Below are 14134 nucleotides of genomic sequence, written 5' to 3'. Positions count from 1 at the left end.
TCACCTCTTAGAAGCATTTTATTTATGGCCTGTGGGCATCCCGATGGCAAATTACTTTTTTTATGTTGTTTTAAGTGGGGATTTGGGCAATTTGTTTGGCATAATTTCTAGCTTTTGTACGTAGACTCATTCCCTAGCATTGAAATAACTCCATTTTTGAACAAGTCCATTGAAAATATTTCCTCAAAAATTTTCTGCTCTGACTTTTCCAAAATATGAATCCCTCATTTGTGACCTAAATTAATCCTGTAGAGACATTAAGCCACACTGATAATTTGTATCTAAAAAGCCTCAATCAATAATTTTGCAAGCACTTGTAAGCAGCAGTGCCTGATATTTGAATTTGTCTCAGACATTGTGAGTTGCTGTGTTGAGTTTTCTTTCATTATCAAGAAGTATACAAATGAAAGGAAAGTAAAAGGTTATCAGTGTAAAAATTTATGTTGTAGAAAAACAACTGAGCTCTAAGAGTAATGTTTTTGTTCTTGTATAACTCCTCAACCTCAACTAAGAATCACAAGCAGCTTTATGACTTCCAAACACGAGGGGGGAAAAAAGCCATTTAAAATCCTGTTAAGCTTAATAAAAAAGGAGCAGTGCCTGTTGCCAGCTCCAGTGTTTTTCCTTCCCATCTTTATTCACTAATAAAAGCTGTTTGTTTTGTCAGAAATAGCTTTGGAAAGCCAGGGTAGTAAACAGCCATTTTACATAAGCCTTTCTCCTTGGCCTATTGACTTCTGTGTCTGCTCTCTATGTGCAGCCTATTCACTACGAAGGTTCCAGGAACTCTACTGATTTAACAAAAGAAACCACCAAGAAAAATGCCATAAATATTTTGCCAAATTTATAACCATTGTTCTCCACTCTGAAAAGTTGCAGATAGGTTACCTTAGGGAGTTTTGGTGGTTTGTTTTGTTTTAATTTAGTATGGGGTTTTGAACATATCTGAGTAGGAAGTGCACAAAACCATTGCCTTTGTAGCCGTTCTGACTAGTCTCACTTCTTGCAATGAATTAAAATACCACCTGAGCAGTTTCCATCTAGAACAGAATACTGCAGTGGGAATAATCACCTGTCATTCATATTGTTTTGATTTCAACATCATGGATTTGCATTCAGAGAACACAATTATTTCAAAAAACAGAGAGTGCCATTTATTCATTTAGCTACAAAATTGTCCTCTAGAAAACAGGCATGATGCTGTACTCTCTCTATGCTACAGTTACAATAAAAGCCTGGAATGTTGCAGAGTTTTTTGAGCTGTTATAGGTGCTTCACATAAAAGTATTACCTGTATTCAGGCTCATCACAGGTAAAGTGTATTGGGCGAGGAATTCATTGTTAACCAGAGAGACCTCATCCTCCACACAGAAGCGGATCATTGCCAGTTCTGGAACTTGGATGTTAAAAGAGAATGTTTCATTCCATTTAGGGCACAAAGCTAATGAAAAGAGAAAAGAAACAGGATTAAAATATGATTTTTTTTTTTCTACTCAATAACCGAATTACTGTGCCTGCTAGTCTGAACTGGTAAAGTCTCATTCTTTTTCCCTAGATATGTGTGCCCATTTAAATAAAAAACGAGACTCCCACTGACTGTAGTGGTGCAAAAGCCTAAGACAGTTGGTGTCATGCCTTAAAAGAGGGCAAAGTGGGACAATGATAGCCAGGTTAAGAACTTCTGCTTAACCTAAATTTTCCTATAGCCATACCAGTTTCATGCTTTTGTTGAAGTTTCTCCTTTCACAGTGTTGGAAATAAATAAATTCAGGCAGTAAAACATTCACTTGACTAGAAATATAAAAAAAGTGAATGTGGAACAGAGGGGGTTACTTTGTCTTTAGCAATGTTCATACAGAGAAAAGAAAATCAGGGGCTGATTTAAAACAGCAGTTATCTATAAGAAAGAAACAGAATAGAAGACAGAGGTACAGACAAAAGGAGATCACAGAGAGCTTGTAGTCTGAGACATCAAGAAGATCTATACGATAAAGATAAGGGAGTACTCAAAGACAGCTACAAAGAGTACACACTTCACCTGCCAAGCAATTAAGGGATTACTCCTACTAGAAACTTCAAATGAGACAAATGATGAAGTTACAGCAATTGCTTTAGAAAAAAAGTCTAAATTTCCCAATTTGGGCATTGGTTTGGGCTGGGATAGGATTAATTTTCTTCCTATCCATCCCTATGGTGCTGGACTGTGGATTTTTTGACCCAAACAGTGCTGATTACACATCAGTGTTTGAGCTGTTGCCGAGCAGGGCCTGCATAGTGTGGGGGTTTCTGTCTTTGTCACTCTGCAAAGCAGCCTCCCCACGCCAGTGAGGGGGCTGGGGGTACCCAGGAAGATGGGAGGAGACACAAGTGGGACAGCTGACCCCAGCTGACCAAAGGGATGTTCCTTAGCCATGGTGTCATGCTTACAGCTGGGGGAATAGAGTAAGGGAGGGCATTCAGAGTTACAGTGCCTGTCTCCCCAAGTAACAGCAAAACTCAATAATGAAGCCTTGTTTCCCTGGGAATGGCTCTACACCCTGCCCATGGGAAGTGGTAAATTAATTCCTTATTTTGCTTTGCTTGTGTGCGCAGCTTTTGTTTTACCTATTAAACTAATTAAAGAATTATCTCCTCAACCCAAGGGTTTTCTCATTTTGGCCCTTCCAGCCCTCTTCCCATCCAGCTAGGGGAGAGCAGGCAAGCTGCTCTGTGGGGATGAGCTGCTTTCCAGGATGAGCCTACAGCAGTGTGCAAAAAAAAGTTCCATCTTCCTTTAGAAAGGGAGAGCACTCCCAACTAGGAGCTTGTGCTTCCTTAATCTACCAGTCTAGAAAAATGGCACACAGCATGAACTTCTGCTATGGATTTTGTGCCAGGAGATCCTAGTCTAGAGACAAGTTCCTGCATTTTCTGTAACAACTCCTTGGAATGCAAAGTTGGTGATTCCTTATAAAATGTTTTTGTGCTTTGCTCACAGTCAAGAGAATCAGACTGATGCTCACCATTGCTTTTTATAACACTAGATTTCTTTCTTGCTTGATCCTCTGGCACACCGTAGATTTCTATCTGCACCATGGGGTCAGCTTTGTTGGTCTTCGACATGCTGCTGGGTGGTAACTGATGGCCACTGATCAGCTGGAAAATTAAAGTTGTATTGAAATACCTGTAAGAATGAACTATTCACCACAGCCATATAGTAGCCATAATAGAGATAACTTTCATAAGAAATTACTTTAAGTATATATCAGCCATAAACTGGTGTATTAAACACAATGGAATAAAGAATATGGTGCTTCCCATCTAATTTATTTTTTTGATAATTTTTTAGAAATATTGTGGTTTAGGAACATTTTCAACTAGATGAGATTGCTCCAAGCCCAGTCCCAACCAACCTGGAATGGTTACAGGGATGGGACACATATAGTCTCTTTGTGCCTGTGCCAGTGTTTCACCACTCTATAAATGTAAATATATATAAAAAACATACATAGTAATATACATATATAACTGATACCATATTTTAAACAATAATTTTCAGGGTTTTTTTTATTCAATAGATGCACGTAAAAATTATATTTTGTTACCACGCAAAATAATAATGTTGGAGGAATCAGTCTGTGGTGATTTTTACATTTTCTACTATCAAGCTCACAAATTCCAATTTGTGTGGAGTGGATCAGCATCAAAACCCACCATGACATCAGCATTGTGCTACAGGGTATATAGCAGACTGCCTCACCTGCACCTCATCTCTTGCACAGTAAGAGAAAAACTTCATTTAGAGAACTTCCTGTTGTGTTTCTCCTTAATTTAGTTAGCTACCTGGAAATTTTGTCTCAGACTGCCCTGTAATCTGGCACCCAGCCTAAGAAAGGATTTATGAAAGTCACAACTTTGTCTGCTTTCTATCTATATTTCAGGACATCTAGGAAAGAGTAAACATCTGTGCAGTAATCAGCTTTTTGGAAATCAGTGTATGAAAAGTATTGAGAGAGATATACAAGCCTGAAAGCACAGGTGGAAGATATGACTCCTGATCCCAGTCTCAGGACTAAGCATCATAAGAGGTTCTTATTCCCCTGTCAACCACCCAAAAAATCAAAACCCACAGATTCCACCTATTTCTTAGGTATTTTCTGTAACACCTTGCTCCAAGAGAAGTTCTAGCCTGAAATATTTAAGAGCAGTTGCTTGGCAAACACTGATGCCCTTTCTTCCCGGGAAATAGCTACTGCCTTCACCAAGAAAGCCTTGCAATCACTGATGGGCTGCCTGCTAAGAACCTGCAAGATTCCTTGCCATGTCCTAAATGCCATTGCCAAGGCCTGCATGACCCATTGCTACACCCAGTCTAAGTCTCCCCTGGACTGGGAAAAGAGTGAACTCTTTTAAGCACACTATGACCCAAATCTATAAATCCAATCAATTTTTGAGATCCAAGGTGAAGCAGACATACAGAGGGATGTAAAACTTGTTATGCTGAGAAGACTCTTTATGAAGCACCTTGAATATCTCTATTTCTGCCTCAAAGGCTCTATGTCTCTTGTTGAGGGGAATGGTGGCACATCAAGTTAAGAATAATGAATCCTGAAAAATCAGGCCCTATGTGATTTTTCTGTTCATTCATTTATTCATTCTGAAAGATTTTCCCCCTTGATGTTTTATCTTTGCTTTCTGTTAAGTCATTTCTCCATTCATCCGGTTAGTAACTTTTTCAGCAGAAGCTGCTTTTCCTTTGACTCCTGCTCCCAATTCCTTTTGTCTTCAACCACCATTTCCTGGTTTTTGCTGCTGACTATGAATGGGGCTCTCTGTGCCCTTCAGTCCCTCAGCCAGTGGGATGCCATTGCCTCTCTGCAGCCTGCACTACTCAGCCTGTAGTCTCAAAGTCCTCAGTTTAAACACTGCCTTTCTCTTCTCCAGCTCCTTCCAAACTCAGACACTTCCTTTGCATTGACAATGATTTTGTCTGTCTCCTGCATTACAATTTGGGGATTCTCATCCTCTTAATTCCAACTTCATACAAATTAGGGCTAAAATAACTGATCTATTTGCCTGGCTGCCTGAAATCATTCAGCAATGTCTATTCACAATTGGTATGCTCACTGTCAGGACACTAAAATGATCCTGATTAGGTGCATGCATTATGTAAGTATTTTATAATTGTCACTAACTATTGCTTTATCTCCACTATTTATTACTCTGAAAGAAACAAAATAGCAATTACTCACTAATTCTATGCTAATTAAATAGCATTTATGCAAGTGGCATTCTGTGTAATCAGAAATATTACATTTTCATTGGGAAAAAGGAGTTTTCTAATTAGTGAACAATTATAACAAATCTACTTGACCTCAAAAAAAATGGCTTTTCTAACCATTTCTTTGTAAATGACATGTATTTCTAGTATTTTTGGGAAGTAAATCACATTATAATTTGGGAGAAGTAGAAATAATTCAAAGACTTATTTATTCATCCATCCTTTCACACTTATTTATACCATTTTAGGATTATAAATGGTCTTTTATATATGCATAGGAAGATAATGAGACTTAAAAGAAGCGTAAAACTTCCTATCTTATCTTTTAAAATTTCCATTTGTCAATTAATATTATAATAGTACACATGGTATTATTGATATTGAAAGAAATAACACCCAAAGTGCACATTTGATTTCTGTGTTTACAGTTCCGTTTCCACAAGCACAATTCACTGGTCCCTTTGTCAGCTACATTATTTCTATTTCTTTATACAGCATCATGAAAATCATGTATTTTTACAGACTTTTAGAGGCTCTGAACCCCTACATATTTTTAGCAAACATACGTGAACTACAGATGGGAAAGCACCCAAGCAGCAGTTGATACTATATGAGAGTTTTACCATCTTGTTGAAAACATTAATTCCCAACAAACAGGAAATGGGAATAAAATGGAAAAAAAAATTATATAACAATTACATTACATTACATTACATTATATAGCATTTGTTTTTCCATTTTTGTGGAATAAAGCAACACTTCAGGAATCTTACCCTTATTGACAGAGACATCGGCTTGCTGTATCCTCCCACATTTCGGGGTGTAAAAGTGGTATTGCGATCCCTCAAAAATTTAGGTTTCAGCACATAGCCACAGCCGCCATTGTCCAGAAATTTTCCATCTTGCAATTCCATTTGTGTTCCCGGTGTCTGGAAGTTTAAGGCCACTGTAAAATCATGTCAATATTGATTTTGGTGAATTAGGTTTGATAACATTTTATAAAACAAGTATTTAAAAAAAGCAGATGAGCTTAAGGTATCAATATCTCTCAATCCATATGTAAGATCATGTTATTTCCCTTAAATTAAGTGGTACTCAATAATGAATTATTTGTGCACAAAAGCAATGCACTGTGTAGAACTGCACCCCATTTTAAGAATTACCCTATAGAATTTTTTATGTGGCTATATCTGGTTTTTTCCCCTTTTCTTTCTAAATTAGATCTTGGAGAATAGGAAATGAGAGATTCTTTTTCTCCATAAACACTGAATTCACATCCTAGTTTCTCTACAGCAGCAAGACCCTGCACTCCAAGCCTGCTAACAAAGTTCTGGTGCAAAAGTAAAAACCATAGGATTGTATCAAACCTTGGTTATGGAGCAGAATTCATCACAAAAAACTCCTCACACAGAAGGTCAGGAAGCTTTATTTTACAGATGGAATACTCAGTGAAAATACATATAAGTTTATAGAATGAGAAGCAATTTAAAAAGTGTTCTTAAATTTATGTGAGCACACACTGTCTTGGAATTTAATCCTCCAATACTGGTGATTATTTCAAGAATACACCTGGCAGATTTTCCTTTCCTTGCAGTTCAAAACATTTTTGATTTTCTGCAGCAACAGTAATAAAATATCACACTTCTAATCAACAGGATATTGTAATTCATGAGATAAAGCCAACATTGAAATAGAGCTGTTTAATGAAATTTCCCCCTATTCCGGCATATTGGAGCTTTCTGTCACATTCTAAAATAGAAAATGCAGGAGTCAAATCAGCAATGAATCATGACATTATGAACCTATAACATGAGTTATGCAGAGAATGATAAGAAGTCATTTACTTAAAACGGTGGTTAGGTAGGAATGAAAAAAAGATGACTTTAAGGAGTTCAAGTGATTCCTCATAAGAATTCATGAAGAGGATTTTATTACATGTTCCTATGAGATAATACGAATGTATTGAATGAACATTTGACATAGTGCAAAAATCCTTATCACAAGTGGAAAACACACAAAATTGTTTTCAGTGCAAAAAATATTTATTCCTTCACTGCTTCGATGATCATTTTAAAACGTTTTGTAGCAAATAACACAAATAGGAATGAAGCAGCTGGTACAATGGACCTGATATTTGCACTACACATGTTTTTGGTGGGGTTGCTTCTGAAGAGCTCAAGCCTGGTTCCATAGTCTCAAAACCAATTAATGTGTGGAATACATAAAGTGCTCCCAGAGTGCATCATCTGTTTAATCTGAAAGGAATCCCATCTGTTCTAGCTAAGATTGCTCTGCATCATGAACTAACATGCAGCAAGTAGGAACAACTGGAAACCTTGTCTAGAAAAACCCCAAACAAACAAAGAAAAATCCAAACAGCAAAACACAACATGCACTCCTGCTTTGAACTAGGTGTTAACATAGATGCAGACATGATTTTATATACATATACACAGGAAATTTACCTTTAACAACAGAAATCAAACTTCAGAGTGTTCATATTGCCCATTGCACACCATTGCCTTTTCTATACAGGATAAGTATTTTCTTGGTATGGTTTGGCACTGGCTCACAATTAGCTTTTTATGACTCAGCTCATCCAGAAACAACCCCAAATTTGGTGCTATATGATGCTTGTCATATTTTAATACACTGAATCAAGCTGTTCAGAGGATGCTACAAGAGCTGCAGCCCTGAGGTCCCTGGAAGTCTGAACTACAGATAATCCAGCATCTCTCAGACCTCAGGTGATTCCTAGGCCACACTTTCAGAATATGTGGGTCTAAAAGTGCAACTGAAATTAGGCACATCGAACAACCAGCTTCAAATAGCAGCTTCCACATGATGAACCAAATTACATGATTGCACATAATGAGACTATTGCTAAATTTACCAAGCTTTCTAGGCGACTAAGCAGGAAAATCTGATGTAACAAGAGCAACAAGCAAACGAGAATACTTTATATTTTATCATATTAGGAAAATTACTTTTGCAGCACAAGTGAAGGGCAATGTTATTATGGGTTCATATCTTCAAACATCAGCACTGTGTTTTCACTTAATTTAATTTGACCTTAGAATAAGTTAAAAACACATGGCACAGTAGTTTTAATTTACCTACTGGTTCCTTTGTGTTGCAAGTTTTAACGTGATTAAGCAAATGTGAAATTTTGTGTCGTATTCTCCGAGATGCAAACCTCTACTAAAACTGTTTACAGGGTTCACAGCTGCTTGGGGCCTCCCAGGGCACTGCTTTATGGTGCATTGATGCACAGTTTTTCTTTTTAATCAGGTGCAGTTATAGCCCTAACACTTCTTGAGAAATGGCAAGGATCATAAACTAAAAGCTATGCCTAGAAGCATGGGCTGAGCAATCTTTCTGCAAACAACCCTGAATTTCTACCAGGTGTTTCATTTCAGCTTTGGTGAATTCAAGAGCAGAACTGTCAATAACATCCTTTGTACTGTTGTTTTATGAAACAGTATAAATTTAATGCGTGTATGAAGAGAGATTTAAACTGACAGTTTCTTCTGGAAAGAAGCCCAAATGAGCTTGCAATGAAACCACCTGAGCAGTACATAATCTTAATGTATGGTTTTCGTGGGGAAGTAAAGGCATCTGAAGTTTAACACTGTGTACATTAAACTTTCTCCTCAGTCCTTTCATTAAGCACCAAAAGCCTTTTAATATTGATATCAAAATCAAAGCAGCACAGCAAAACTTGGGCTTGGGGAACAACCTGAGCAAAGGAATTCCTCAGTGTGATTCCTGCATCTGAAATGGAATTAAGTATTCCTAGAACCATGAGGTTAAATCCCCTTCAGATCAGAGTATTTAATACTCATTTTGCAAAGTACCAAAGCTGCCATGGCTGTCCCAGTAAGCCCCAAATGTAAATAACCTCATAGCAAATGGAAGTTAAGAAATAGCTTAGCTCCACAAAGATGAGCCAATCCATAATACACAGAGGCATATTATTTTTGCCCCCAAATCGCTGCATCACAAGCAGTTAACTGAATTCAGTCCCACCACTAATTGCAGAACAGAAGATATTCTAGATATTCATATACAGCACCTTCCATAAGCACCACCATTCAAGACATAATTGATTTATAGACTAAAAGCAAAAGCTTTTTTACAACTAAAATGAGCACTGTGACTATGGTTTGAAGGCAGTTGAGGCAAACTGCACATCTCTTGTCTGTGATCCTGCCTTTCATTAATATTCCCAGTGGGACTTTTAAATTGTAATTTTTTATTTTTTGCTCTTTGCTTCCTGGTTCTATTAGCTGTATTACAACCATAAGGTTTAATGTATTTTCCCATTTAAATGGGAAGATTTTAAAATGGATAAGGACACACATGTCACCAATTTTTCTTAAAATGTGTTACTTAATTGCATTTTATGCCATTTAAAATGCATCTCAAAATGTATGAATTTAATGCCATTTCAAAAAATAACATATGCAAAAAACACTCAGTGCCAATGTTCCTATCACCATGATTTACCTCGCTCGTTTGAATCTAAAGAGATATAATAGATCACACTTTTATCAGCCTTGTTGCCTTCCTCTCAGCTCTTTCCAGTTTTCTGTGTTCTTAAAGTGGCCGCTCACAATGACTGTCACAAAAATCTCTGCCTTAGATATTCAAAATCTGAACTGAATTCCACACAGCCTGAGAAATACTGTTGAAAACAGGACTGCATCCTAATGCTCTGGAATGTTGCCACTGGTTGTGAGATGATCAATGTGACTGGATTTGAGGACACTGCTTTCATTCCACATCAGCACTCCAAGCTGGGCATGCACTATCTAGGCTTTCTTCTCACATGCAGGTCACAGCTGCAATCAATCCATCACTGCCCAAATTTACAGAAATATTTCAGAAGTCTAAGAAAGATGGAGTGAGACAATTTACATGGGCATGACAGGACAAGGGGGAAGGGCTTCAAAGTGAAAGAGGGTCAACCTGTGAATAGGTGAGACCCCACACAAACTTTGTGAACCAGGACTTTGGTCTACCAGACCAAAAGTAAAGAATTTTTTTTTTTTTTTTTTTTTTTTTTTACAAAGCCTCACCTCTCTTTCCTGGCAAAAAATAATCAGTCAACCTGGATTTTTCCCTCCCCTAATAGACTCCAAATTTTGTTAAGCTTAATGATAATTTTTGGCTTTATTTTTCACCTACGGATTTTGAAGTGCTTTTTTTATTCTATAGAAACATGGTTTATTGAAACTCTGCCATGGGAAGAGGGACTGCTCCTCTGAGGACTGAGTGAATGCATAACTGTGTGACATAACATGCTTAGAATGTGCAGTCAGTCTTTTTTTGTATTGTCTTTGGGCCAATTTAATACTAATACTCTAAAGACACTGTCATTAGAAAGAAACTCAGTCATACAGTTCATAATTGCTGACATTGTTCCTACTTAATTACAAGTAGTTCTAGTGGAAAAAAGATGTCAGGTGATTAAAAGTCATCCACTATCCAAGTATATCTGTAAAGGGCTTAAGTAGGGAACCTCTCTTGTGAGGTTCTCATGGGAAATGTACCTAAAGCATTTCTGATAAATTATCAGATCTAAAAATCTAAATTGATTTTTTTTCTATCTGATTAATGTGTCAGTCTGAAAGTTACACTTCAGTGTAAGTCTGAGCATCTTTTGGTTGCCATTTGACCAATTTTAGACTTGAATTTTTTCCAAAATAATTTTTAAAATTTGTTTAAATTGTGATTCTTGGGAGTAGAGTGAATATTATCGACTTCCCTTTCCTGTTTTAGTCTGAGTCATTGACGGGTTTTAGAACAAGATCAGCAAGGCCCTCACAAACAATTGTATTTCTGCAATTTTTTCCCATCTTCCTTTAAAATTTTTTAGACTTCACATAAATTATTTACTATGCTATTGGTTGTCTGCAGTGAAGACAGCTGGAAAAACTGATAAAGTGGAATTTCAATGTTTCTTTGCTTTTAAGTGAAATTCCTGTATCTATTACACACACACCAAAAGACGCCTAAAAAGAAGCAGCCTACGGAGTAGCCCAAGAGCTTTTTCATAAACCTGGCAGCAGACACATTTCTGCAGAAGAAACGTGAAACCTTCATTCGAAACAACTCCCAGCCTCTGGAGTCATTTCAAAGGAAAGCTGACAGCATTTGGGGAGCTTCATATCATTGAATCGTACTGTCCCACCTATCTTGTAGATGTCTATACATGAATCAGCTGTGCAACTTCACTCTTTGTGAAGATCAAATCAGTGAAGTTCAAGAGATAACATTAAAAAACAAAATCACTCCTCTAGTTTTCACTTCCAAAGAAGGCATTTTTGGACTGTTAAGGCCAGTAAAAGACAGCAATAAAATAGTTATTGACAAAGAACACAAGCAGGGTCAGATTTGAGTCATTTTGATTTGCACAGGTGAGTTATACTAAGATCAAAATTATTTGGTTTCTTTTCCCTTGGTTGCTTCACAGGTTAAAATCAGAACTATTTAGAAAGCTCTTTATCACCACTCTTTTTATGCATTATTTTTTACTATATTGTGTCATATTATTGCACACAGTATTGAGCAGCAAAACAGATGGGACAAAACTGCCAAGCTGCATTTCAGTGTCACAGGCCAAAACAAAACCTACAGTGAGAAAAAGACCCATCATAATAGTACAACTTTCACAGCAGCATATAAATATATTTTATATTTACATAAAATACAAATTTTATGCACACTCCAAAAAGCACATGTGGGATCTTCTGAAACAAAATTCTGTACCTGCCACACCATGGCTTTCTCCTGTAACTTATGGCATGTTTTGGTTATTCCTGTAGAGTGCTTTCAAACATGTATAACATTTCCTACTGAATGGAAATGCCATATTCAAAAGAATATATAAGTCTTCCTAATTTTATTTTCACCAAGGCTTTCTTTTGTTTTGGATTTTTTGTTGTTTTTCTCAGTCAATATGAAACAACCGATATCAGTTTATTTAAATAACTGTCCTGAATTTTCTTTCCCTGCATAAATCTTTTCATTTCATTTTATTTACTAAATAAAAAGAAAACATGGATACACCAAACCAGTTCTTTCCAGTGCCTCACTGCAGTTGTATGCAGAAGGCATACTAATTTTCACAGACTATGAAAAGTGGAGGTTTTTCTCATGTTTCTCCAGAACCTCCTGTTCTTACAAGTCTCAATTTTCAGAGAATGGACAGGGAGTGCACAGAGATCTCCAAAAGCTATTTTGTGGAAACTCTGTACTTTTTACTGAGGTTTCTTAACTTGACTTCCTCTGAAAATTAGATTTACACAATTACATGTCTCGTCCTCAGCCCCAACAAATCTTGAGCCTGTTGGACCATTTCATCCTGCTTTAGCTGAGTGCCAGGCTGCTCCAAGTTAATATGTTCCAAGCAATTTAGAGAAAATTGCTGGCAAGGTACAGAAGAGAGCACTGGTTTGGGTCTATCACTAAAGGAAGCGAAGGAATAACTCAGTTCTTGTAATTACAAGATGCAGAGGCCTGGCAGGCAGTGTTATATGTAGGTTTGAACAAAACATAATATATTTTCTTTGCCCAGCCAGAAAAGTTATGGATGTTAAAGGGACTTAAAGGCAACCTTGCAGGTGTGGGGAGGAGAAGGGAGTTAAAAAGGGGAATAGGTGGCATACGAGAAACCTGAGAGTCCTTTGAAGAGTTTTAGGGAAGTGGTAGAAGGGATCTGGAGAAATCACTTCTGTGCATGGGGTGTAAAGTACTAAGGCAGGGAGACAGGAAGGATGTGTGAATTATACAGACATGGGACGGACATAAAAAACATCAAAAATCTGTGTTAAATCAGTGAAAGGGCATCAGCAGAATATTCACTGAGATACATTCACTTTGGGAGTTGCATTGGGAAGAGCAGGTATACTTCTGCCAAACAGTCATCTAAAGCAGATTAGGGAATTAAGAATAGATGTAACATAGCTTGGAAATAATGTATGTGGAGAATTGTTTTCAATCAGCCTATTCCCATGTGAAAAATGGAAGGGTTTTTAAGAGAAGATGCAAATGAAGTGACCAAGAGGGCAGATCCAACCACTTCCTGCATATTTTTAATTCTTCCAGGAAGGGGCCCAAACCCCCTATGCACCAGAAGTCATATGTTTTGCATACTGATGTTTAGAATGACTTCTCATTAAAGTATACTCTGAGTAAACAGTCAGTGTAGTAATCTTGAAAGACTTCAGCCTTGTCTGTAATCCAACAAATGGATATTCTTTGCAGAGATAAGTGTAGAGATTTACAGGCTAAAAAGAAAACTAGTAAACTGCAGTATGATAAGACTGGGATATTAATTCAATTTTCAATTAAGAACCTCTGGCGAGTACTTCCTCTAAGCATGAAACAAATTTACAAGTTGTTAATGGTAATATATAGTGCAGATAGCAATGATAGCATACAGAGAGTGCAGCACTCCAGGAAAATAATCCAGACATCGCACTAAGTGTGGATGAACCACAAGGACAGAACCTCATCAAACCAATTTCACACAGCGTGGTAATGAGAAGATACTTGGATAGTCAAGCCCAAGTCCAAATCTGTACCATAAATAAGCATTTATAAGGACACAGAAACAAGTAAAATTTATACTAAGCAGTAATTTTTTGTACTCATTGTGTAGTTATGTAAAACTTTACCCCAATATAATAGTCAGAATGGAGAAGGTAACTTGTCACAAAAGATATATGGGGAGCTAAGAACAGAAAGAAGTGGAACAAGGGTGACAGAAGCTCCAGGGCCCTAAAGGCAGAGTGAAATCTGTGCCTGTCCTTGGAGTGTGTATTTTAACATCACAAGGTGAATCCATACCATTCACCTCTCCAAACC

The 14134-nt window shown here is 37.2% G+C and overlaps 1 protein-coding gene across 1 annotated transcript in view; it reads right to left on the bottom strand.

The window, feature by feature from the left end:
• Nucleotides 1-14134, bottom strand: part of PLCZ1 (phospholipase C zeta 1) — a 44377-nt gene that overhangs the window by 2377 nt on the left and 27866 nt on the right. The window contains exons 10-12 of the mRNA XM_066184703.1: nucleotides 6034-6206; nucleotides 3003-3135; nucleotides 1292-1441 (exon numbers count right to left, since the gene is read on the bottom strand). Coding sequence (XP_066040800.1) covers nucleotides 1292-1441; nucleotides 3003-3135; nucleotides 6034-6206 — 456 coding nt within the window. The remainder of the gene's footprint in view (nucleotides 1-1291; nucleotides 1442-3002; nucleotides 3136-6033; nucleotides 6207-14134) is intronic.

The sequence above is a fragment of the Chamaea fasciata genome, unplaced genomic scaffold (genome assembly GCF_029207755.1).
Source record: "Chamaea fasciata isolate MVZ Bird 193981 ecotype frontalis unplaced genomic scaffold, bChaFas1.0.hap1 SCAF_5, whole genome shotgun sequence".
Taxonomy (NCBI): Eukaryota; Metazoa; Chordata; class Aves; order Passeriformes; family Sylviidae; genus Chamaea; species Chamaea fasciata.
This window is presented reverse-complemented; position numbering and strand designations above follow the sequence as displayed.